Source organism: Mustelus asterias, chromosome 13 (genome assembly GCF_964213995.1).
Source record: "Mustelus asterias chromosome 13, sMusAst1.hap1.1, whole genome shotgun sequence".
Lineage (NCBI taxonomy): Eukaryota > Metazoa > Chordata > Chondrichthyes > Carcharhiniformes > Triakidae > Mustelus > Mustelus asterias.
The window spans coordinates 65,104,823-65,131,655 of NC_135813.1; the positions used below are offsets into that span (position 1 = coordinate 65,104,823).

General features: G+C 42.3%; 1 protein-coding gene across 3 annotated transcripts in view; it reads right to left on the minus strand.

The window, feature by feature from the left end:
• mlec (malectin) overlaps positions 1–26,070 on the minus strand; it is a 44,623-nt gene extending 18,553 nt beyond the window's left edge. Inside the window, exons 1-3 of one of the 3 annotated variants that reach the window (XM_078226950.1) lie at positions 25,564–26,019; positions 17,619–17,711; positions 15,904–16,082 (exon numbers count right to left, since the gene is read on the minus strand). In XM_078226950.1, the coding sequence (XP_078083076.1) occupies positions 15,904–16,068 (165 nt within the window). In that variant the 5' untranslated portion in view covers positions 16,069–16,082; positions 17,619–17,711; positions 25,564–26,019. Of the gene's footprint in view, positions 1–15,903; positions 16,083–17,618; positions 17,712–24,091; positions 24,116–25,563 lie in introns of those variants that run through there. The other 2 variants (XM_078226951.1, XM_078226949.1) reach the window with 2 other exon arrangements.
• Positions 26,071–26,833: the final 763 nt, after the last annotated feature.

Here is a 26,833-nt window from a genome sequence, read left to right on the forward strand (position 1 = left end):
GAAATTGAACTTTAGAAAAAAAACTGGACTTTCAGACTGATCCTTGTTTGCTTAAAAACACAAAACAACTCAAATCACAGGGCCAATGAAACATCCAGTCCATTCTGTTGAGAGGCATCTTGGCTCAACTGGTAGAAATCTTGCCACTGAATCAGAATACTGCAAGTTCAAGACACACTGCAGGACAAATACGTCAGTGCAGAATCAGAGCATATGTTGCATTATTGAAGGTTTTTTTTTTAAGATGAGCTGTTAAAACAGACCCTGCCTGTCCATTCAGGTGTACAGAAAGGTTCGCATTACTAAAACTGTGCAAGTGCAGGGAATTGTTTGTTCATCATTCAATCATTCATCCCTCAACCAACACTGTCAAAACCAATCAATTACTTATTTATCTAGTGCTGCTTGCTGCTGTACACTAACTGCCTCATTTACCTTAACAACAGAACTACACTTCAAAAATAATTCTCTGGCTGTGAAGTGCTTTGGAACTTCTTGAAGACGTGACAGTCATTGTCAAAATGAAAGAAAGTTTCTACAGCTCAGATGAATTGTGTCCCCATCCTTTGGTACGATAAAATGGTCTGTACCAGAGAAGATCAAATGCTCACTTCAATATCTGCAGTGGCTTGCACTAAACTGCTCCACACACACACACAGGATGGCACTCAGAATCACTGCAGTGCAGAGGAAGGCCATTTGGCTCATCGAGTCTGCACCGACTCAACATAGCATCTTACCCAGCCCTGCCCCATCCCCACAACCCCATGCATTTACCCCGCCAATCCCCCCAACCTACATATCTTGGGGCACCTCAACATGCTAACCCACCTACTCATGGGGTGTTTGGGGCAAGAGGAAGGCAGCAATTTCTCATCACATAGTTAAAACAGGTTCCATTCCTGCTGGCCGAGGAATCAATCCTGACAGTGGAAGCTGAGGCAGAGTCATGTGTTGCTACAGATTGGCTGCAGGATAAACAAGCTGATTTCTGTGTGTGGAATTACTGTTGAAAATCTCCAGCTGAAAAGCTAGCACAGGCATGACCAACTGAATGATCTCTAGTGCTGTAATTTCTGTGAACCCAAAATAACGTTGGTTTTAAATTTGAAGGAAAGTGTGATTAAGATGGAGAGCTGTACTTTTGTTAACTTCCCCACTTCAGCACGGTGGCACAGTGGTTAGCGCTGCTGCCTCTCAGCGCCAGGGACCCGGGTTCGATTCCCAGCTTGGGTGTGGAGCCTGCATGTTAGAAGAATCATAGAATCATAGAAACCCTACAGTGCAGAAGGAGGCCATTCGGCCCATCGAGTCTGCACCGACCACAATCCCACCCAGGCCCTACCCCCACATATTTTACCCGTTAATCCCTCTAACCTACGCATCCCAGGACTCTAAGGGGCAATTTTTTTAACCTGGCCAATCAACCTAACCCGCACATCTTTGGACTGTGGGAGGAAACCGGAGCACCCGGAGGAAACCCACGCAGACACGAGGAGAATGTGCAAACTCCACACAGACAGTGACCCGAGCCGGGAATCGAACCTGGGACCCTGGAGCTGTGAAGCAGCAGTGCTAACCACTGTGCTACCGTGCCGCCCTGCTTGTTCTCCCTGGTGTCAGCGTGGGTTTCCCCCGGGTGCTCTGGTTTCCTCCCACAGTCCAAAAGATGTGCTGGTTAAGTGCATTAGCTATGCTAAATTCTCCCTCCATGTACCCGAACAGGTACCGAGTGTGGCAGCTAGGGGATTTTCACAGTAACTTCATTGCAGGATGAATGTAAGCCTACTTGTGACGCTAATAAAACTTAATAACTTCAGACTGTGACAAACCTAGTCTGGATTGATTAAAAGTGTGGAGTTATACACATTTGCCTCATCATGTCTCTAGAACTCTCAAAGTAGAGCAGTAAATTGCTTTGAATTGCAGTTGATTGTGATTAATTGTTAGAGCAATTATTTTCCACTGAGTATTAAATAGAGCTGATGACGCAGAATATCAACACAATAATGGGAATTTATTACAATTCGACATTTTCAACAGTAATCAATGTTTAGTGTCTGCTTCTCATTAACTTCAAGATGTTTCTTCAGACAGACAAAAATCAGCAAGTGTGCCACAGTGGTTATTCTGCATTAAGGGTTCCTTCTATATTTTCAACCGAACAAAGTGACTAATGTCTACCAAGCATTACCAAGGACCGCTGTGTGTTTCAAATAGATGCAGGCTACATCTGTCTGCAGACTTTTACAAGTCTTCCTTTTAAGGAACATTTAAAGTCCAAGTTTCACCAATTTCCACCAATACATTACCTGCTTCCTTCCCTCATGGACAGTAGACAGAGTATACGTTGATTTCCATACACCCTGAAATTTCCCACCGTTTCCAAAAAAATTGCGTCCACAAATGTGCATTCATTTGCGATGTCAAGGAAGCAGATGGAAAATCCTTGACGATGACAACAGCAATGTTAACAAAATAATGATGGTCAATGATGGCACTATAATGTCCGTCACACATACTCCACAATCAAACCTCAGCATCAAGATTTTCAGATGAAGACAGAATGCTGGAAACATGCAGTAGGTCACGGCATGTCGGTAATGGAAAAAACAAGGTTAACATTCGAGGTCAATGACCTTGGGCAGAGTTCTTACAAAAAAATTATCTGACAATACAAGCCCTGTGCTTCTCCCACCACAGACTCAACATGACCTGAACATTTTCAACATTTGCATTATTTTACTTTTTGTTTCATGTTTCAATCAGGTCTTAAGGATATTTGTGGTCATGGGATCTTAGGGATGACGTTTTACTTTAAACATGAACTTTAGTCATCAAGATTCTGCAGCACACAGTTCATGCACAGATACTATTACTGGACTGTTTAGCTAGCCCAACATTATCTTGTGATCAAAGCAACTGATATTCCATTGTTACTTTTGGAACAACCATTGAAGCCCACACAAGCCAGTTGTCACTTAGCTTCGCTACACATCTTGTCCTCCTGCTTGTTTTCCAAAAGTTCAGTAATGTCAAAAATAGAAAACATACTGGGGAGGGGGTCTAATTGCTCCTCTCTCCATGAATTCTTTCTGGTTGTTGATGCCAGAAAATTAAAGATAGATTTTTAAAATGGCAATGAAAAACTTATTTTAGAGCCCATTAGATATCATGCATTAACATTGTTACGGTGACGATGTCCAATAACGTTAATTTGGTGACACTGCCACTTCTATTGTATATATTCAGACCTGAAGTTAGGTCAGAAAACCAAGACAAAACCATAATTACAGTATGATGGAACAATGATGACCAGAAATCTTGCAAAAAGGTTTAGATGCAAATGCAGCTGGTGAATACATGGACCAGCGTGCGACCGTCCCATTGCTGGCCTGTGCAAAGGTAGCTGGTCTCAGTTGTCGTGAGGAAAGCGCACAATAAGCAGGTCTCAATCTCACTAGGTTGGGAAAAAATGGTTGGGAAGGAGATCAGCCAGAATCCTCCCAATTGCTTAAAGCAAATTACTGCTGATGCTGGAATCAAACAAAAACAGAAAATGCTGGAAAGTCTCAGCAGGTCTGGCAGCATCTGCGGAGATAATAGAGCCAACGTCGAGTCTGGATCAGTGAGATTTTCCAGCATTTTGTTGTCCCTCCCAATTGCTACACTGCAACTGATCCTGGCAGGTACATGTGAACTCCTTTGACAAGAATAGAATTCAGCTGCAACTTTTTCCCCCCCAATGGAAACAAACAACCTGTTGACAGATACCGTCTCAATTAATAGGCACTTGGAGGTGGTGGTAGAGCGCAGCCACCACCTGTGTTTCTCAGTCAGACTCACTGCCTTCAATAAGGATGGTGAAAGCCTCCACTGATGTGCCTAATTGTTTAGAGAGGCTGGGAGCTTCTTAAAAAAAAAAGTGGTTGGGAAGAGTGGAATTGGAAGGGCAGTTTCTCAGGGTTCGTCTTGTAGATCACCTCTCAACTTAGAGCCAGGTTTTGCTGTCCTAATAATGTTGCGTGAAACTAATGAAGCTTACAATTATGTATGCACTTCTGGCACATGGCTAAAGGTTAAAAATCGACAAGTTGCTTTGCTCCATCATTAAACTTCACAAAGATTATATTTTGCTGTCTGCCTTGCCATTGGCATGCACTGATTGATATGAAAGTGCTATATTTGTACAATAGATATGATTAACCCCTTTAGTAACATAGAGCTGATAAACACAAGCACAAGTACCCTCTAATGATGTGATAATTATTAATTACTGTCAATCACCTCTCTGGCACTGAAATTTAACCATAAATAATGAAGTCTAAGTCCTTCAGGTTGTTACAGGAGATTTAAAGAAATGTTACAACTTTAAAAACTCACTTTTCCTTTCTCCTCACCTCCTCCTTCCCCAACTCAAATCTAATATTTTGTCCCCTCTCCTGACTTCTTTACCTGATCTGACAATCTTTGTTTATTTTCCAAACCTTAAATCTTACTTGCCACAGCAGGGCAACAAACAGCATGTGGCTACAATTGCCTCAGTGTTTAATTGCTATAGTCTCCACTGCAAGTTCCGAAAGTGTGACTTGATAGCATTGTGGTGACTGAGTGAACCGGGCAAGAAACTGTGCATCTTTGTAACCCGCTGAGAATAACACAAATTAAAAGTTGATGATTGAGCGCTGGGTGGGGAGGGAGAGAGAAAGTCAGAGAGGTTTACAGCATGGAAACAGGCCCTTCGGCCCAACTTGAAGCGGAGAGAGAGAGGGGAACAAAAGTGATACACAATTACCACATCTAAAAAGGATACCTCAACTCAAAACACAAGACTTGGTAAGTTTGGTTTGCATCTAGCACGCAAGTACAAAACTGCATACTATTCAATGTTTTCAAATGGTCAGGCAGACAAAAATGTCAATTTTGCGACTCTAACAGCAGAACTGCACATCTGCAACCTCTGGATTGTGTGTTTAATCACATCTGAAATTGCTATAAACCTTGTTCATAACTAAGTGAATGCCATTTGACAACAAACTATGGCCCATTGGCTAATGAGAAATCACTTAGTTGTCCTATTCACTCAGGTCGTCGATGCTCCACTTCTTTCTCTGTGCTGTTATCAGCTTTCACTCTCAATAAGTTTTTTGAGCTGAGGGCAGCAGGAGAAAATCTAACTAACAGCAGTGGCTCTTAGGTGCCCTGCTACAGCAGCATCTAATCCATGTTCTCAAACACAAGACACCTGTTCAGTGAGATGGGCAAAGAAAGTAGTAAAGATAAAAGAGTAAAAAAAAATTCCACACGCCCATCACCCAATCACTCCCTTTCCGCACAAGCACAGGAGCTGAAACGCCTACCTTTTCACCTCCTCCCATTGCCTCAAACACCCCTTCCAGGTGAAACGGCAATTTACTGGTACTTCTAATTTAACATATTGTATTGGTTGCTCACCAGGAGGTCTCCTCTACACTGGGGAGACCAAGCACAGATTGGGTGATCACTTTATTGAACATCTCTATTCAGGTCACAAATGCAACTCCGAGCTTCCAATTGTCCTTCATTTTATTTCTTTATTTTATTTTGATCTCTCTCTCTTTGGCCTCTTACACCGCTTACTGATAAAATTCAGCAGGAGCTCGAAGAACAATATCACATCTTACCTTTAGCCAATTTACAGCCTTCCAGATTAGAGGTCAACATTTTCCGATCATTATCGCTGCTGCTTGCCTATTTTTAGACAAGTGATGCTAATGATTCTGCTGTTTATTTAATTACTGGATAAAAGCAAATTACTGCAGATGCTGGAATCTGAAACCAAAAGAGAAAATGCTGGAAAATCTTAGCAGGTCTGGATGCATCTGTAAGGAGAGAGAAGGGCTGACGTTTCGAGTCCAGATGACCCATCTTTCTCGTCTCAGTTAGGGGGCATGGATTAAAACTCCACTCTGGGCTGACGCCACAGCAGCACAGTCAGGAGTGTGGCTCTCTCTCGATAAGGCATTGAATGAGAACCTGCGTTTGCTGTGAAAGTTAATGGACATTACAAACCCTGCATCACAACTTCTGGGTTCAGGACAATATTCGTCCTTCCAGAGTTATCAAGAGCAGATTAGTCAATGAGGAAGAGATGGCCCATCTGGACTCAAAACATCAGCTCTGGTCTCTCCTTACAGATGCTGCCAGACTTCCTGAGATTTTCCAGCACACACTCTTTTGGTTTATTTAATTATTCCTGCCTTCACCCGTCTCTCTCATCCCCCTCAATTTCCCTGAGGAAAGGCAAAATATTGTAGGTGCTGGAAACTTGAAATATAAAAACATGCTGCCTTGGCCTGCTGAATATTTCGGCACGTTCTCTTGTTTTTCAGATTTCCCGCATCTGCAGTATTTTCCTTTAAAGAAAAATAGGAAATTTCACTTTGACCAAAAAAAGTCAGTCCTAAAAAAAAAATCCAATATTTCGAACAGATCCATTTAATAACTCCAGAATGAGAGATCCTAAATTCAATAATAGCAACTGTGGATATTGCATCCCAATTGGCTTAATTGTGTGGTCTCAACCTTCAAAAGGATTTCAGTTCCCTAGTCCTCATATCCATTACTACTTAATTTGGCATTTATAAGTTGTAGTTAAGTACCTGCTCAATATTTAAGTTTTGGGATCTCTCTGGAATATCATGCACTCTGCAAGCTGTGAAACATGGCAAGTGATTATGCTGCTTGAGACAAATGTATTCAATGATGAGTACATAGATGGTTCGGGTGGGGTACTTTATGCTCATAGTAAAATTACTCAATTACAACAATTAATTATCAATAAACAAAGCTGGGAGAAAATAAAGGATTGCCTGTTCATCTCAATGGAAGTGACGAGAAAGACAAAAAATGGCAGAAGTCTCCAAAGTATCTGATGTTAGAAACGTGGACTATATTTCCTCATGATTTAAACAGTTGTATATCTACATTTTTTAAAAACGGCTACAGTTCAGGGTTGACTTTTATTGTTTCGTTATGTGATAAAGGTTCAAGCAAAAGGCAGCATCGCCAACAATTCAGTGTTTTCTCAAGTACCCAAGTCTTGATTATATTTTTGTTGGATTGCAGCTACAAAACTCACTTGTTCTAATGCAATATGTTTTTTGTATTCCTTCTGACATCACAGGGAATCCGGAAGACCAAGGAACAATTCTGCATTGCCAGGGAATTAAAAATATCATAGCGAGAGTATTGTAGCCTCATTGCCAAGCTTTGCTTCTTCAGAGTGTGGCCCCTTGCTGGATGAGCTGGACCATTTCTATGGACTATGTAGTAGGCAAACGGAACATTTCCTGAAGCATTAAATCTTGGGCTTTTTGTGAAATAGATGGCAACTGTAAATCTTCAAATAGCAAACGTGTTCCTACGGCACCATATCACGTCTCAAAAATATCTCAATACATTTGGCATAAAATTAATTACTGAGAGTCACAGTTAATGACCAGTGGTATCAGTTTAGTAAAGAATGCTGGGCAAGAGACTGGGAGAACCATTGGCTGTTCTTCAAATAACTTATGGAATTTTTCACATCCTTCCACCAGAAGAGCTATAAACAGAGCCTCAGACATATGAAAGGCAGCATCTCCAATAATTCCACAGCCTCTCAATACCTTACAAATGTCAGCCTTTATTACATGCTTAAATCCAGAAGTGGGACTGGACTATGCAACTTCCGCCTTCGACCGGAAATTAGCATGAAGCCTTAGACATGATTTGGTATTAATTGAACTTTGATTGAATCCCTAAAGTGCAGAAAGAAGCCATTTGGCCCATCGAGTCTGCAGTGATTCTCCGACCTGACTTTACTGTCTCTGGACCTTACCCAGGCCCACCCCGAGGCTCATTCCTTGAAACCACACGCATTTACCTTGTTAATAAACCTAACCTATACATCTCAGAACAATAAGGGGCAATTTAGCATGGTCAGTCCACCTAACCTGCACATCTTTGGACTGTGGGAGGAAACCACGTGCAAACGGAAAGAACGTGCAAATTCCACACACAGTCACCCAAGGCTGGAATTGAATCCCTGCTGTTGTGAGGCAGCAGTGTTAACCACTGTGGTACCGTCCCGCCCTGGCGGGAGATTAGTATTAACTAAGCTACAGACCCTATCAGGGTCTTGAGTTCCTTTTCTTCTTGGCCAGTAATTTTTGCCAAAAGCAAGCCCTCATAAGGAATCTTCCCATGTGTCACATGTTTAGAAAGTGTTTCTAAGAACTTGGAGAAGAGCATAAGAATTTCAGACTCATGTCTTCCAGCATGTTAGATTTCATGGAATACCAGAATACTTTATATCTGTATAAATCGGATCACTGTCTGTGACATCTTGCCATGTTTCTGTAATACGCTGTTTTGCGTGTAAATATGCTTGATCACGTAGTCTATCCTGTACACAGCCCAGCAGCATATTATTTGTCTGTTGTCCAATACATCATTCACATGTGGCTAACTGGGAATATAGGAGGTCGTGAGCTGCATTTTGAATTGCAAACAAGAATTAATGCATGTGGCTATAGCGATGTCATTGTAACCTCACCCGTGGCTAGTCAGTAATTTCTATTGGACAACTCTGTTGTAAAGTGACAAATGACTATTCTCCAGTGATTTACTGCCCTACAGGGTTATGTGGCCACATCAACCTGAACACAGCAAAGATTAAGAACTCAGGCATTTTATGGGAACTGTAGCCATCTGTTAAGAAATATAAAAAAAAGATTGGGTTAAATCTAAAATGTAGCAGATTGCATTCTTCAAAAATGCTCTTTGTACTGAAGGCAATCTATGAGCTACCAGAATACAGGATCGTAAGGCTGCAATACAGTCTGATACCTGGAACCAGTAATAAATACTTCCCAATGATGCCATTTAATTTTGCCTGAACTGAATTTTCTTTCTGAAAATATTTCATTGATATTGGACTTTGCGTTTTATCACAACAATAAACTAGCAGCCAGGGACCTGGTTAAGTTTTAATTTATTATTCAAAAGATTAAATGAAAGTTTTGGGTCTCTATGAAAAGACACCAGAATCAAGGCACCATTTCATTCCATTCACACAATAGGGGTTTAGCTAGCAAATTGCTGAAGGGTCTTCTACTCCTGCATCAAAAGGCTAAGCAGCCAGAGGAGAAACAGTGATTGACAGCTCACTGGCCGAAACCTCTCATCTCAGACTTAAGGGAAGGGATATCCACCAGAGTGGATTTCAAGCCAATGACCAGTTTCCGATTTCGCAGCAGCAAAAAGCTGTGTTTTGGAAGTATGAACTAGTTTAGCCAAGGATAAAGCTTACGAAGAAGAGATGAGTTTATATTCAGAGAATTTAGTGAGTGTTTTTGCACAACCAAGGAATGCAAGGGAATTGATGCAAAAAGCGACTACTGCTGCTGAACCAGAGAAAATGTCTGGCACAAAAAACTGTGACATTTAACTGTTAGCATGAACATGGTAAATGTGCAAAGATGAGCTGTGAAAAAAATCAATAGCCCCAAGTCTTCTCCTTGGGAAGATTTGAGCCTCCTGAATACCAAGTCCGATAGGTCACCAATTACTCAAGTCATATACGCAGAGGACCTCTCGCCAATAAAAGATGTTTGTGTGGGCACAGGAACACCCGATGGTTGGGACTGAAAAGAGTTAAAGCATAGCAGACAGTATCACTATCTATAGGACAGGAAAATGAAACTGTTAAGTAGCCTCATTTTTCCTGATGGCTTAAAAATAGAGGACTGTCCATAAATGTTGCATGAGATTGTCCTCTCATTCCAAAAGACTTGTATTTCAATTGCACTTTTATAAAAACTGGACGTCTCAAAGCATTTTACAGCCAATCAAGTACTTTAGAAGTGCAGTTACTGTTGTAATGTAGGAAGTACTACAGTCTACATGCACACAACAAACAGCAATGTCAACTGTAATTTCCATATACATCCGGTGTGTCCCATGACAGAAGTTAACAGTTACCCTCAGATTTATCATACACAAGCTGCTCAATATACACTAACTAACTCACTAATGTCCTTTAGGAAAGAAATCTGCCGTCCTTACCTGGTCTGACCTACATGATTCCAGAGCCACAACAATGTAGTTGACTCTCAACTGCCCTCCAAGGGCAACTAGGGATGGGCAATACGGTGGCACAGCAGTTAGCATTGCTGCCTCACAGCACCAGGGATCCAGGTTCAATTCCAACCTCGGGTCACTGTGTGTGGAGTCTGCACGTTCCCCCCATGTCTGTGTGGGTTTCCTCTGGGTGCTCAGGTTTCCTCCCACAGTCCAAAAGGCATGCTGGTTAGGTGCATTGGCCATGTTAAATTCACACGAATATCAGGGGGATTAGCAGGGTAAATGTGTGGGGTTACAGGAATAGGGCCTGGGTGGGATTGTGGTTGGTACAGACTCGATGGACCAAATGGCCTCCCTCCATACCGTAAGGATACTACGAATAAAGGCTGGCCAGCCAGCAACGCCCATGTATAAACAAAAAATCCTCCAGGTGAAAGCAGCATGCTAACAGATAATATAAATTCATGCTCAAATTACTCACATTTATTTACAAGACTCATAATTATACAGAAGCAAAGAGAATACAACAGTGTATCTACTTTAAACTTAATGAAATCTAAGTGCTTCAAATCTTAGTTTTAGTATCTTTCAAATGAGTCTTTGGTGATATCTAATCTCCATCTGTCAATAAAATATCATCCAAATACATGGGAGCCTTTAATCAGCCACACTTCACTAAAATGACTCAATACAGAGCTAGTTCCATGTGGCAGCTGTGCCAGCAAAACATGGAAACATAATTTTTTAAAAGTGTATTTTTTAAACAGCATTAAGCAAACAGAGTTTGACACTCAAATAATTTGAAATCAAGCGTTTTCACATTTCAGAGAAAGTGGACTGTCACTTTTCTTCAAACTCGGTAACATCTGGAAGTATTTAAATGAGAGCAGAACAGTCTGCTGACCGCTTGCTAAAGGAAACATCTGTTACTCAATATGGAATTAATGCAAGCCACAAGTATTCACACTCAAGAGCAACAACTGTCATGCACGAAAACATATTCGTGCAAGCGTAGTTAATTTATTAAAAAATAACTAGCTTATTAAGACACGAGCCCATCCGACAAGGGCGGTTGACAAAACATTCCAGCAAGGCACAAGACCAGCCAGGAACAGTTTAATATGTACAGTAACATCATTTCACAATAAAGTGACTATTCTCATTTAACTTGCTTCTTAATGCTCCTTTTCTCTCCTGGCTGTATTTTTCTTCTGGACAGGAATGCCAGTATGTCAAAGTACTCGCATGCCTCTAACAGTGTCCCTTCAAAATGAGCTGTTAGATGGTTTACTGGAGATGTCTGGAGCATTTTACCGTGTGCTGCTGTGTGGAAGCGAATGGCTGCTGCTCATTGTTTCACTTCCAGAAGCAATGCATCAAATCCCAACAGTGCAGGAGAACATTCAGCCTGTCGAGACCTCCAAAAGAGCACTCTACCCAGGCCCACTTGCCCACCCTATCCCTGTAACCCCACGCATTGATCATTGCCAATTCACCTAACCTACACATCTTTGGACTGTGGAAGGAAACCGGAGCACCCAGAACAAAGCCACACAGACACGGAGTACGTGAAAACTCCACTCAGACAGTCACCCAAGACCGGAATCGAACCCAGGTCCCTGGCACTGTGAGGCAGCAGTGCTAACCACTGTGCCACCCTCCTAAATGAGATCGGGAAACCCCCTCGAGGCGGCCGGGGACAAAGCTGGTGGGTACAGGAAGTGAAACTGAACACGTTACTTTTCATCAGAAAGTCTCTGAGCACCAAGACAGAGCATCACAGCCAATTTCGCATTCTTCCACATTTTAACAGTTTTTTTGGAAAGCTTTGTATGACTTTCACCTCCCGAAAGTCGCAGGTTGCTGGAAGACAGGGTTCAAATGGCAAGCTGGGGCCAAGAGGCAGAGCAGAAATTGCAGTATGAAGTGGTAGGAAGCTCAGGGAGCAAACTGCAAGCTATGCCAGCGTGGAACAAACTGAAGGTCAGCTGTTGAAGTAAATTCGGATTTCTCTCCTCACAGGTGTTACCAGAAAAAAAATGATACAGATGGCCACATACTCTCCTCACATTTCCCAGATTTTCCTCTCACTCCACTCTTACAGATTCTCCAGTACCATTCCAGAGATCCCAGCAGCCCCACGATAATAGCACTGTGTGCATGTAAAGTGAGACAATAAATGCTGGTGGGTTATTCAGCTCTGCAAGGCATCACACAGCCAATCATGGCCCAGGGACGGCACATAATGGATGAGGATTATAATTTTTCACAAACTCAGTGAAGTTTCTGCAGGAAAAGCATTTTCACAGCGAGTGGTTAAGGTCTGGAATAACTGCCCGAGTACGTTTTGGAGACAGGGATAATCAAACCATTCAAAAGTGAATTAGACTGTTGTTCGAAACAGAAAACGTGCAGGGTTTCGGGGAGAAGGGGATGGGCAGGGCGATGCCATTAGGTGAATTGCTGAGAGCTGATGCAGACATTATAGGCTGAACAGCCTCCTTCTGTGTTGTAACAATTCTGAATTTACATTAAAAATTGGCACTTCTGAAAAAAGGTACTTGATTACTGATGTGCACCAGATAAATTAATACTAGATGACCCCTATTTACCCTCAAGGTTAAGACAACTACACATAACCTCGCTAATTAATGGCCACCACAATAAAAACAAATACTTTCAATTGTCTACGAGGTTAGTATACATCTGATCATTTAATAAGGCACAACAACATAAGAGTAGGACATTTGGCCCTTCGAGCCTGCTATCTCAACACCATCTTCTCTTACTCATCCTCTACCCCTTGATGCCTTTAGAGGCAAGAAAATCTATTTCCCCCTTAAATATATTCACTGACTTGGTTTCCACAGCCTTCTGTGGTAGAGAATTCCATTGGTCACCACCCTGAGTGTGAAGAAGTTTCTCCTTATCTCAGTTCGAAATGGCCCACCCAGCATCCCGAGACTGTGACCACTTGTTCTAGCTACCAGGGGAAACAATATCCCTACATCCAGTCTGTCCAGCCCGGTCAGAAATTTACACATTTCAATGAGATTATACATCCATTCATAATAGTGAATGCCACAGTATCAGGCACCTTGGAAAATAAAAATCTAATCTCAACCAAAGCTGATGTGGTCGGTTGGTGGGGATTTGAGCCACGTGTAGAGAGAGTAGCCCTCATCGCTGAGCAGTCACCTTCTGATTTGACGTGGTGTTTTAAAGATGGTGGGAGTGGTTGGCTGGCAAGGAATAACTTCAAGCCTTTGTAGCATCAAAACCAGCAGCACTATCAAACCAAGGTCTGTGGCCTATGCCTCTGTACCAAGTTTGTTAGTAACTGGGCTGCATTATGACTAGGTTAGACACCAAAAACAATCCCAACTGCTTATGTTAACCATTTGACATTTTAAGCTTCACAGCTGCTACTGAACTTTAACATCTCCAAGGAGTTCAGTTTTTAAAGAAAATCCGTTAAAAGTACTATCACAGGTTTCCAGAAAAAGAGAGGCAAGTGTGTGAAATTTGTATACAAGACTGTGTAAAAGAATTAGCTATGCACTCAAAGATTGCCCCTTGCAAACTGGGGCTGTGCCTGCAGAGAGCTTTTCCACCGATAACAAGTACTGGCCTGTTCGGAAGGGTAAAGCGACCGAATTAAAGCTGCTTTCGTGTCAGGTATCATAGAAATTAGCATCACAAGTTCCCAATGCACATATCTCACTTAACTGGCAACAACCCAGATTACAGCAACACCATAAACACTTCCAAACTGCTCATGTTAGCCACTTGACATTTTAAGGTCCATAGTGGCTGCTGAACTTTTTATTTTTAATAGCACCTCCAAGGAGTTAATTTTTCTTAATCTATTAAAAGCACTGCTGACTAACTTTTCAAAAGTGTCAAAGGCAGCTGCTGGAAGGACCCAGTTTAAAAAAGGCAACAAAAACACAGTGGTTCACAACAAACAAACCTGAAGAGGAGCTTCTGCACTACATTGCCTAAAATCTGTTACAGATGGTAAGCATCAGGTTAACCAGAACTGAATCTTGAGCCACAAACTCTGCGTTTAATTAACTGAATTAAAAAACATGTTTCTGGCGCGATTGTCTACCACAACCTTCGTCATCTATTGCAGTAATTCGAATGCTGTGTCCGTCATAAAGTATTATTCTATATAATTTTGCCAAAAATGACAAAACGTGAATTTAAGGTACTGTTTGAAATGTTACATAAGCCACAACTTATTCGGACTTATGGATAGATAACCCATCCTGCAAAAAAAAATTGAAGTGGTCTTTCAGGAAGAGTATTTGTTTAAAGATTTGTAAATTTTAATTGCCACTGAACAATGTTGTGTAGAAATCAAATTAATGCTGGGTGACTGCTCTCATCCAGAATTCCTTAACCAGGCACCAAAATAATCAACATCTTTTTTATTGAGTGATACAATCCAAAAAAGGCATAATTTTCTCTGCTGAGGGGCATTTAATCTGCAAAATGCAATCAATAGCTGGAAGTCAGGAATTTTAGCATTTGAATCTCTGGTTTGCCAGCTGTTGCTCTTCAATGCAAGAGTGAGTAAAATAAAACAGCCAATCTGACTTCTTTTATATAGTCTGAATACGACCTTAACTCCCCCTGCTACTGAATTACAAAAGTGGTGAATTGAGAGAGCATTTGCAGAACCCTTCAGCTGCACTATGTGGTGGAAATGACCCCATACTCCGAGATCTGAAAGAATTGTAGACAGAAGTGTAAGAATCTTGTGATGGAGGATGCCGATTTCAGCAAAGTAAATACAGCGAGTTAGTTTCTACACAAGAGATGCACCTAAGATTAAGACCAAGACTGATGCTGCACACTCAAACTAGGCAATTAAAAATGCCTGAAACGCCCCTTTTATCGGCTGGTGAAAGTTTTATCTGATGACATGTTAATTCTGTTTCTTTCTCTGAAGATGCTGTCTGACCCGAGTATTTGCAACATTTTCAGATTCCATTATACACGTTTTATTTTGACTGCCAAGGCTTTCAAATGGCTGTGTCAATCACCACTCTGCAATTTCAATTACACATGGCAATTTTTAAAAATTGAATTCTGCTTTAATCTTTGCGAAAGATGAGCTGTACAACAGAGGGAACTATAACGGGGGACGCAGTTCAAAAGCTGGCTCAGACTCATGGGCTGAAACTTTTTCTCTGCTGGCTGTAAAGATCTTACACAACCGACTGTTGCATAGCTTCCTTTTGGATGCAGGTTCGCAACACAAGTTGCATCTGCATTGAAGAGCAACGTCATTATTTATTGTATATACCAGTGCATAATAAACCTTCAATCCCAGTCCATAAAAGCTTCATGAAGATACAATGCACGGATCTCATTTTACAATGCAATTTCCCATCACAAATATTTTGCCAGCATTTCTGAGGAAAAGTCGACTGCAGCTCTCATTACCAAGCAGTGACTTTTGTGAATGAGTGCATGGAGGGCAATCAAGGATCAGGCTTCGGGTAGCGAAACCACCAAATGATTGAATAATTTACAGGTATCAGTGGTGTTGGCTCCCACATTAAGAGCAGACACTTGGATTAGGCACCAGGTTACGCACCACTGGAGCCACACAGCAATCTTCAGAGAAAGGCTAGGGATAGGTGGCAGGGAAGAGTTACAATACAAACTCCTGGACAATGCGCGTGCTCTTCACTTTAGCATTGGAATACCTTTTACTTATTTTGAAACTTTGTGAGAAGAATACCAAAACTTCTCCATCCAAGGTAAATTAATTAAAAGTACCTTCTGTTGAGACTGCGCAAAATATACTTCAGCAAACTTCAGAACCAACACATAGTCGCCTTCCTCTTTAATTGGAATATCATATCCAAAGGTTTCTTCGTTGTAGCGTTCAGTCTGATACAAAACTTGATCCTCAGGCACCGACCGGAAAATAGGCAACCTCATTCCATAGTCCGATGCTTGAAAACAGAAAGAGAGAAGAAAAGGCAGCACATTACATTGAGATCAGGAAAACATTCACACGGTTTTAGCTTTCTACCTGCTAAACAGTTGCTTGAGGCATTGATTTCCTCTTCCTGCAGATATGAACTGGAGTTTTATAACATCTAATTAACTAACTAATAAGCAAATCTGAGGGGTTCCATATCAAATCGGCAACCAATGGTAGACATGGTCAAAGAAATAATTTATATTATAAAGTTATACAGCACCTTTCATGATTCCAGGACCTCTCAAAGCATTTTGTGGCCAATTGAGTCCAGTTTTAAACAGTAGACACTTATAATGTAGAAAATGCAGCAGCAGCGAATGTGCACACAAAGCAAGATAGCAATCAGATAATCTTTCAGTGACGCTGGTTAAGTGGAAGTATTGGCGAGGGCACCATAGTGCACTTCTTCAAATGGTGCAATATGATATACCATTACCCCACCAACCCGATATGGCTAGAAGGGGCCTTGGCTTAAATGTACCATATGGGAAGTGTGAGCATTGATTATGTGCTCAAGTTTCTGGAGCAAGATTTGAACCCACAATCTGGATCAGAGAAGAGTGTACCATCACCAAGCCACTATACATACATTTTGCAGCTGAAAAAGCAGTGCCAAACTTTGCTTTTTGGGCAGTTGTTCTAAATCCAGTTTTAAGAAACAGGGAGAAAACTGAAACCCTGACGTGAAAATAAAACATGTCACAAGGTGATTGCCGCAGGAATGAAAATTGGGAGAGAGGTGAAACAAGGCAAAATATCCTCCTGCATTTACAATTTAGATGCAATTGGGTTGTAAATCACAACATTAAAGTTATAGTGTTTAGTGAAACATCAGAACAATCGTGCATTCTCTCAACGTTACAGTAGTCTGTTTACCACAACCAAATATTTACAGTTAAAGAACAAGGGAGTGCAAGTCAACATTTTATATTGCACGCGTTTTGTGCAAGGTCCTGGTTGATGATTTAATGAAGCTGCCACCAGATCAGCATTGCCATTGATGGAGCCAAGTTAATGTTAACTGTCCTTAACCACTGCCACTAAGCACTTGCCTAAGGCTCTGACTGCAGTGTGCAACATGAACTGTGACATTACATATTTTTCTTTAAGGGTCCAGATACAAATTTCAGGTGTTGCTCATCTGTGATGTGACAGTCACTACCCCCAAGTTTTCGGCGACTCAACAGTAATTCATTGGGCCCTGGCAGAAAACAGGAGAATCTACCCTTCACAGTCAGAACCTGCGTACGAATGATAACCACTTGGCTCAGCTACCCAGAGGGTAACATGTGGAATGACATCTCAAAGTAAGTCAATGCCTTCAGGAATTGAAAAGAAGAAAAATAACCGAGTCTGCTCCATTCTAACGTACATTTAAGCTCAAATACCAAATAAACATCTACTGGCTGTATAAACGTGCATTGTAAATGTTGCATAAACAGAATACACACTGGGGACAATGTGGTTTACAGAAAATAAACCACTCGTGTTGCAGCCGCCATACCTCAGTCATGCCTGTGCAACCGGCGCCACTCCACTTTCGGTAAACCACTCGTCCCCGATGTGTATCCTCTACAGAATTTATATGGAGCCGAGTCTGGATCAAAGCCAAGAGACAAAACATTCAGAGGCAATGTTATTGAAGTACTTCCTCAAACAAGTGAATATTTGAGTACCCAAATATTCATTGAAGACCTAGAGCTTCTACCAAAATGATTACATTTTAATATGCTTCCTGCACACTTAATATTCAACAGAAGATAAACTGCTCGGTGCAGCTTTCAGAGTTTACTTATTGGATCATTAGCTAACTAGTACACCCATCAGAATTGCCCAATTCATCCTTCAATGATTTCTTAGCATGCAAAGACAACTTGATTTTCGCAACTTTAATTGCCAACTCCCTAAAGGTTCTGTAGGCAGCAGTTCAACGGTGGCAGCACACCACCACATTTCGCAAGGACAATTAGGAATAGCCAAGAAATGCTAGCCTAGCCAGCAGTGCCCATACCCCATTATTACAAAAAAAACACAACATACATGTGGTGCTAACCCACAAAACAGGAGGGTGCAACATCTGCTCCCTGATTTCTGAGACAATGATGAGGACACTACAAACTAGCCTCCAATGGGATTCTCTCTCTTGAGCACTATTTTGTGGTCCCACTTAAAAAGTCATGCGCGAGGTGGTTGGAGATCGGCTTGATGCCCCTCTCCCCCACAAAGTACAACAGCCAACAATCACTGCCTGATCAGGGGTATTAAAAAGGGGCTCTTTCAGTGAATTGGCAGACAGTTAACAGGTAGAAGCCAACTCCAGCACATTGAAAAAGGCAAGAGTGATCCATAAAAAGGGAAAAATTGGAATCAGAAAGGACAACATAACAAGAGGCTTTTATTTACAGAAAAAACCTTAACGTGCATTTATATGGAACCAAAAGAGAATGCCCCAGAAAATACAAGCCTTAAAATGCAAATACTGAAATCTTAAAACTACACCTCATGTTAGAACAAAGTAAAATTCACTCAACTGTCCATCAACCTTAAATCATTTGAGAACCAAGCAGCCCATCTTGTTCTGAAAAGTTGTCCATGATGGAAAAATATTTCGCTATGAATCAGAGAGGGAGATATGTATTGTACAATGAAGTCCATTCAAACCAATTAACTCCTAAACCTGCAGAGCAGGTTTTTGAAAGTCACATTCTTGGTGTTGTTCCCATTTCAGATATTCGGGGATTGTATAGCACGACACCCTCAAGCATTTTTTTAGAATATACATTGAAGAATTGATTTAAAAGCATGTATGGTCTTTAACTTATGTTATCTCGCAAATTGGGGTTATGTTTTGAATATGTAGGACAATAAATCACAATCAGTGAAAATTATATGACGACTAATAAGATCTACTAGAATCCCAAAATGAGCGAGAGATTAATTAAGAAAAGTTGAGTCTTCGTCATCACCTCCACTTTCCCCACCATAAATAAGTAGATGTCTTGGGTGCTACAAATGACTATTCTTCCATGCTTCAATGCATGAATTAAGTGCATAATTTTCAAGCTTTTTGCAAAATAAGTCGGCAAAAACACACAAAATGGTGTGAAATCAGTAGATTTTGAATGTTTTCAATGTGACTGTGTGGACAATTCAAAAATCAGTGTGACATAGAACCATGGGATCCCTACAGAGTAGAAGGATGCCATTCAGCCCATCAACTCTGCATCAACTCTCCAACAGAGCATCTCGCCCACAACAATTCGCCACACTCCCCATGCCATTGATTTCAACAAAGTGCAGTAAACACATTGCTACATAGCACCATGTAGGCGTATTTTCATTAGGATTTTAACAAATGTAAACCATACAATCTTATAGCAAAGGGGGCGGCCATTCAGCCGATCATGCGTGTGCCAGCTCTTTGAAAGAGCAGTACAATTTAATTCCACAACCCAGCTTTTCCCCATAACCTGGCAAATTAATCCTCTTCAAAACAGGTACAATTGCCTTTAGGGAGTTCCTATAGAATCTGTTTCCACCACCCTTTCAAGATGATTACACACCACTGCATGAAAAAAAGATCACCCCAATTTCCCCTATAGTTTTTCTGCTAATTATTTCAAACCTGCAACATCTGGTTACCAATCCACTTGTTAGTGGATATAATGGCAGATATGAGAAGTGTTTGCCATTGAGTCGATGTGGAAACACCCTGTCAGGAGATTTGTTAGGCATTCCTGATTTTCAGTCTGTCACAATTGTGGTGGGAACAATTTGAGGGGATGAACTAAAACTGTTACGCAAGATATATATTACAACACAAGTGTTTTTGCCCAAGTTCAATATCCAACCAGAGAGTAATGATATTAACATACCAAAAAAAAACAAACCCAAAGAAAACATGGAACCCGCACAGGTTCCATTTTAATTTACTTCTAGAATTTTATCCAATGTATTACATTAAACATAATTTTAGAGAAGATGAAACAATGTGAAAATTAAAACTCATATCACACTGTCAATTATTGCCTGATACTGCACTAATCCAGTTCTTTACTCTTTCATCATAGAATTCCACAGCACAGGAGGCCATTCGGCCCATCGTGTCTATACTAGCTCCTGAAATAGCTACCCAGCTAGTCCCATTATCCAGCCCCATCTCTGTCACCCTCTAATTTCATCCCTTTCAAATATGTATCCAGCTCTCTTTTGAAACCTCCTGTGAAATCCGCCTCCATCACTCTTCCAGGCAATGCATTCCAAATTCCAACAAGCCGGAGTAAAGAAGTTTCTCCTCATCTCACTCCTAGCTCTCTGGCTGATCATCTTGAAATTGTGACCCCCAATCACTGACACACCAAGTAGTGGGAACAGAATATCCTTCTTCACCGTGTCAAAATTGCTCTTCATTCGGAACATCTCAATATGGTCACCTCCTAATCTTCTAGGGTGGACTCTGAGGCTTTTTCCCAGGGTGGAAATGGCTGCTACGAGAGGACACGGGTTTAAGGTGCTGGGGTGTAGGTACAGGGGAAATGTTAGGGGGAAGTTTTTCACACAGAGGGTGGTGGGCGAGTGGAATCGGCTGCCGTCAGTGGTGGTGGAGGCAAACTCAATAGTGTCTTTTAAGAGACTCCTGGATGAGTACATGGTACTTAATAGGATGGAGGGTTATAGGTGGGCCTAAAAGGTAGGGATATGTTCGGCACAATTTGTGGGGCCGAAGGGCCTGTTTTGTGCTGTAGTTTTCTATGTTTCTCAGCTCCAAGGAGAAATAAGCCCAATTTCTCTCATCTTTCCTTGTATCTAAAATTCTTCATTACTGGTGTCATTCTAATGAATCTCCTTTGCCCTCTCTCTTGGGCTTTAACATCCTTCCTCAAATAAAGTGCCCAGAACTGAACACAATACTCCAAATGTAGTCTGACCATTGATTTGTGGAGGTGCAGCATCTCTTCTTTGCTTTTACTCGATGCCTCTATTTTTAAACAGAAGGATCCTATGAGCCTTCTTAATAGCTGTTTCAGCTTGCCTGGCCAGCTTCAGAGAATTATACAATGTAAAAGACGGAGAGTTTACGAGGGGCAATAACATCACAGGATTAGGCAGATTAGCCGTGGAAAATATGTGGGTATGGGGATAGTGTGTGTGTGTGTGGGGGGGGGGGGGGGGGGGGGGGAGAGAGAAAGTAATATCCTCTCTGCAAGAGTCAGTAGAAACTTGATGGGCGCATGGCCTCCTCCTGCACTGTGGGGATTCTATGATTCAGAGGGTGCAATTAGCTGCATCAGTTTCACCTGAACTTTAAAGCAGCCACATCTTCAAGAGATGGGGTTCATAGGAGAAATAGCTCTATAAGTGAGGCAGCACGTGTCACCCACAGTGCAAGTGGTCAACAATAAACTGACAGTGAGGTTCAGAGGTTATTTGCCCAAGAGGTGTCACAGAGTCCAATTCTGCCATGGCCCAGCAGATATGCATTTCCAGCTGTGCTGGGAACCCAGGCTAGTTTCTCGAGTTCCTAATCCAAGTACTCCGTGGCCAATTGTTGCACCAGCCAAAAGATCAGTTAACTCACACACCAAGATTGAACCTGGGCCATAAATGAATTCAAGTCGGTCTGGCACAGACAGTTTGGCACCTTTATCTGTGAACCATTAGGTGGGCTTTCAAGATAATATTTGCAGAACTAATAAGCAGCTGAATTTGTGGGAAGGCCTTTTAATTATTTCACTGATGGGATAGCAGGTTCCTGGAATTGAATCACATGATATGAACTGGCGAGTTGAGGTGTAATTAATAGTGCATCTTACAGGGCAACAAACACTTTACTGTACTAGATGATACATAATTGATTATCAAGCAATATTCTGATATTGAAAGCTGTCTACTCAATGGAGTCTTTTCAAAGCTGAAAACCAAATTTACATGGAACTGACTTTTAAAAAGTAAAATGCAAAACATTCTGATCATAAAAAGCTGCAGCTCTGTACATCCAAATTTCAAATAATGTATCCTCTTTAGAGTTATATTTCTTTTCAAATAGCTGTACCTATTGTACAAAGTGAGAAAAAACACTTATTGTTCAGTAACAAGGGTGATCTAATCATTTTTTTCTATTCCAGGGGCTTTCCCAAAGTTCATATTCAATGCTCAGGCTTGGCATGTAGTTGTGTTCCTGATTTGTTTGAACTATAATACTTGCGCTGTAGGGGACAAATATCAGCTACCTGTACTTTTCAGATCAAATGTAAATGCTGAGAGTGATACTGAGCTGCACAGTGAAACTCTAACACTCTTCTGGGCACCTCAAGGACTTGGGTTCAAATCCAATGCTGATAATGGGCTAAATAAACCCTCCGTTCAAGGAATCTAATGCCTCAACAAAGTTCATAATGGGCACAGGCCTTCAACGCAAGTGCCCAAATTAGCAATTCAATTCCAAGATGGCTGTTGCAGCAAATGGGAAATGTCTAACACATGCACTTATTTGGGAATCTTTTGAGATTGGGGTCAAGCAGAGCAGATGGATCTTCACTCTTGAGCTGAATGTACCATATCCAATCTACAAGCATTTGATGGGGATACTTGTTACCTGGAGTAGAAAACTGTTGCATTATCCAGCACACTACCTCACCCTCAAAAAATAGATGAATTTTGCAACAAAAACTAACAGATAATCTACGTACCAGTAATGCCCTGAATAGCTCAAAAACACAAAAATAACTAGGTTAGATTCTATCAAGGACATTACCACCCAAAGCCTGGCTAAAAAGCAGCATCAGCTCAGCTCCCATGGAATTCTACTCACATTATCTTTAAAAGAAAGCATTATTTCTTTATTAGCAACAAATATTTTGGGCCATTTCAAATTAACTGTCTGTGAAAAGATGATGAACGCATCGTGTTTGCATTTCAAGGAAGGATAGTCCAAACATGAAACAAAAATAGAGCATGCTCCATACCCTCAATGAAAAACTGTTATCACCACGTTAACTTCAAGCTGAGCAAACAGGTTTGACCAGAAAAACTATACCAACAGCCATGAATAAAGTGGATAGAAAGGGGGGGAGCAATGTCAAATACACATTTTATTTGGATGTGCCTTGGATTAAAACCTTGCATCAAAAATTATAAAATTTAATTTGCTGCAGCAATTACTCTCCTCAAAGCTCACATTTACGATTCTGCAAACTTCAATGTGCGAAATAGAGATGGAATTGCTAATGAAGTATCTTTAGCCACCCATGTGAAACGAAGAGAAGTCTATTAACCCAGAATCTTTTTTGATGTGCATTATAAGTGACATAAAAATTCTTCATACAAATACTGATAACAAGTGATCTCGTTAATAACCAAATAATAAAGACTCGAATAGAGTCTTTCACAGCACAATCTCACCTCTGTAATTCTCCAGGTTACCCTAATCCAATGATATTGCAGTAGAGATTACTTCAAATCATAGAATCCCTACAGTGCAGAAGGAGGCCATTCAGCCAATCAAGCCTCCACCGACAACAATCCCACCCAGGCCCTATCCCTGTAACCCCATGTATTAACCCACTAATCTCCCTGACACTCAGGGGGGCAACTGAGCCAATCAACCTAACCTGCACATTTTTGGATTGAGGGGGGAAACCGGAGCACCCAAAGGAAACCCACGCAAACACGTGGAGAACGTGCAAACTTCACACAGATAGTGACCCAAGCCTGCATGAGAACGCGGATCACTGGTGCTGTGAGGCAGCAGTGCGAACCACTGTGCCGCCCAGTACGTTTTTTTTGACAAACATTTTATCTGCTCCATCTGTTCAGTAAAATTACTTAAAAAGGCATTTCCTCTTCCTGATCTGACAACACACATATCTACCGTAACTAGACTTCAAAAGAAATGATCTGTTAAGCGCTTTCGGATATCCTATGATTGTGAAAGTTGCTATATAAAAAGACAAATCTGCCTTTCTTTCAACGATTTACCAACATTCCAGATGGACGTATGGAATTTGAAACACAAACAGACCAGCCATGATCTTATTGAATGGTGGGCAGGCTCCAGGGGCCAAAAGGCATACGCCTGCTTCTATTTCGCACGTACGTATTTGTAATTAACAACTGCGTCAAAAATAAGCAACTTCTTTGCCTCCAATTCTGTCCCACGATGCCAACTCGTACTCAATATGGATTCACAGGTGCAACTAACTCATTCAAGCATCCATGTGTGTGTTATTCGGCACAGTGAATGTTGGCAAGCTGCTGAAACGCCAAGTCTGAATGTGTTATCACTAAAATTCACTGACACAGACATACTCCAGCCACTGGTCACTGTAGTAACCAATATCTGGAGCCAGACCTTGTGCACTCCAAATAAGGCTGAGGATCAAACAAAGCAACACCATAACTAAGATATGTTAACACAGTAAAGTGATAATTTGGCACTAGCCTTTAGGGTCCAGATCAAGTTCAAATCACCAGCAATCTATGAAGGTTTGCAATTATACATTCCGGTCCAAACAAACAGGCAACAATGCACTATTGCACTGTGAAGCACTGAGTCCCAAGTTCACATCATAAATCAGTACCAAATTCCTGACTTGCACTACCTGGAGAGGCGGTTCTTCAAGGAAAAAAGAAAACTGAATCCCAAGAGAAGTTAATCTGCTTCTCTTGTACATGCTCATCGGCAGGTGGTAAAATACCACAGGTGTGGGAGAGGTCACCTGCTTACATTTCATTCAGCAAAACCATGCTTCACTGGGGAGAAGGGAAAGGCACAACGCAGAACAGCTAGTGTGTGGAAATGCTTCATAATAGATTTAAGATAATGAGCCGAGTTGGCACAATTTCTCTGATGAAACATTTTACCCTGCACGCAAGTAATCCCAGATCAAAGTCAGGTGCACCGCAAGAGGTTCTTACATAGGTGCTATATTAGAATAGGTAGGTGTTTGATGGGCTGACCCATGGACTGCTAAGAGAATAACGTGGCTCATTTTAATAAAAGGTGCATTCAGGTGGCATCTGGAATGGTGAAAAAAAAGTGGTATCTTTCGATAACACGGTGCTGGGTAGTGAGGTGGAGGGTAGAGCAGAACATCCATGGGGCAGAACATCCATGGGCCCTCTGACTAACATTACACTTCAGACGAGCAACTCATTCCTACATGTGCTCCAGCAGTTGGTGAGAAATGAAAAGAAAGTTAGTGACCAACCATCTGTGCAAATAGAAGTTGCCTTAACCCCCCCGGACCACCATGCCTTACTTTGACCAACACAATTTGGCACGGGGGGTGGGTGGGGGAAGGGGTATTTATATTTTAGCCAACTTTCTTACAAGTTCACAGCTCTGGCCCTGACAGTCCACAGCATTCTGAGTGCTGGCTTAAGTGAGACAATTAAGTGAGGTCAACAATTAAACAGAATGAAGTATGTCACCCCCCCTCGAGGCTTACCCCTGCCTATCTTGCCTTCCAGCGGGTCCCTCTTGAAGTGGATGCCGTGGATGTCGGTGTGAGCCTCGCCGCCGGCGTTGATGGCCCAGATCACCTTGTCGCCCTGGCCGCCGCCGCCGCCAGCAGCAGCAGCAGCGCCGCAGCAGCAGCACCGGGCCGTCAGCAGGGCGGCCGCCGCCAGGAGCCAGAGGCAGTGCGGGCTGCCGACGCCGGGCTCCCCGCTCCTCATCTCACCCTGAGCGGCCGCGCACACACACACACACACACAACACCCCGAGGCTGGAGAGCGCGGCCTGCACCACCATCCAAATCCAACACCCTCTTGTCACCCCCAAAACAAGTCAATAAGCACCCTGCTCTCGCTTCACATGGAGTATGAAATAATAGCGGAGCATTCCCCTCCCGCCCCCTGGCAGATTCAATGTGTAGATTAACCCCACCACCTCACACTGTCTCCCTCACCCAGCGCCCAAAGGGGAAAAAGCGGCCACACGCTCAACCTAACCTGCTGGGAAAGCCAGGGTCAGCAGATTGACAGGGCCTTTCACCAATAGGAAGGGAGAGCCTGGCAGCCGCGCCCAATCGGCCGCCCCGGGAGGCGGGTCCAGGGCTAGTCGGGTTAGGTTGCGGAGGGGCGCGAGCCTGTGCAGGTGGCAACTGCCAACCGAATGCGGAAGTAGCTTGGCCGCTTCCATTGCTCGATAGAGGAGAGGAAAGGATTTAAGCGCACGCTTTTCTTAGAAATTCCTTGGGTAAAGCTCCCTTGATTCGAACGTTCTGGGCATAATAACGCATCACGCATCTTCTCCGACTGAAGTGGCCCCGTGACATTCGCGCTTGGCACCGACGAGGTGAAATGCGGTCAGGGGGTTCCCCCCCACCTCCTGCCTGAAGTGGGCCGGTCGCCACTCGCCAATCAGAGCGATCCAACGCACACTTGTCGCGGTGCAGTGTGGGAGCGGGAGCGAATGAATGAAAGGCGGGCGCTGGGCGGGAGAGGACGGGATTGGCTGGTATTGCCGACCAATGGCTGCAGGCGCTGTATCCATTCAGCAGCAGCAGCAGCAGCAGCAGTGAGACAGGCTACAATGTGAAGCCAGTGGGACACATTGGCCTGTCTTTGCCTTCCCTTTCCATTTTGTCAGCAAGTCAATAGGGCTACCTTGTAAAATCAAGTTCAACTGCGCAAGTTGCTGAATTAGAATCAAAACAAAATACTGCAGATGCTGAAGATCTGAAATAAAAACAGAAAGTGCTGGAAAGACTCAGC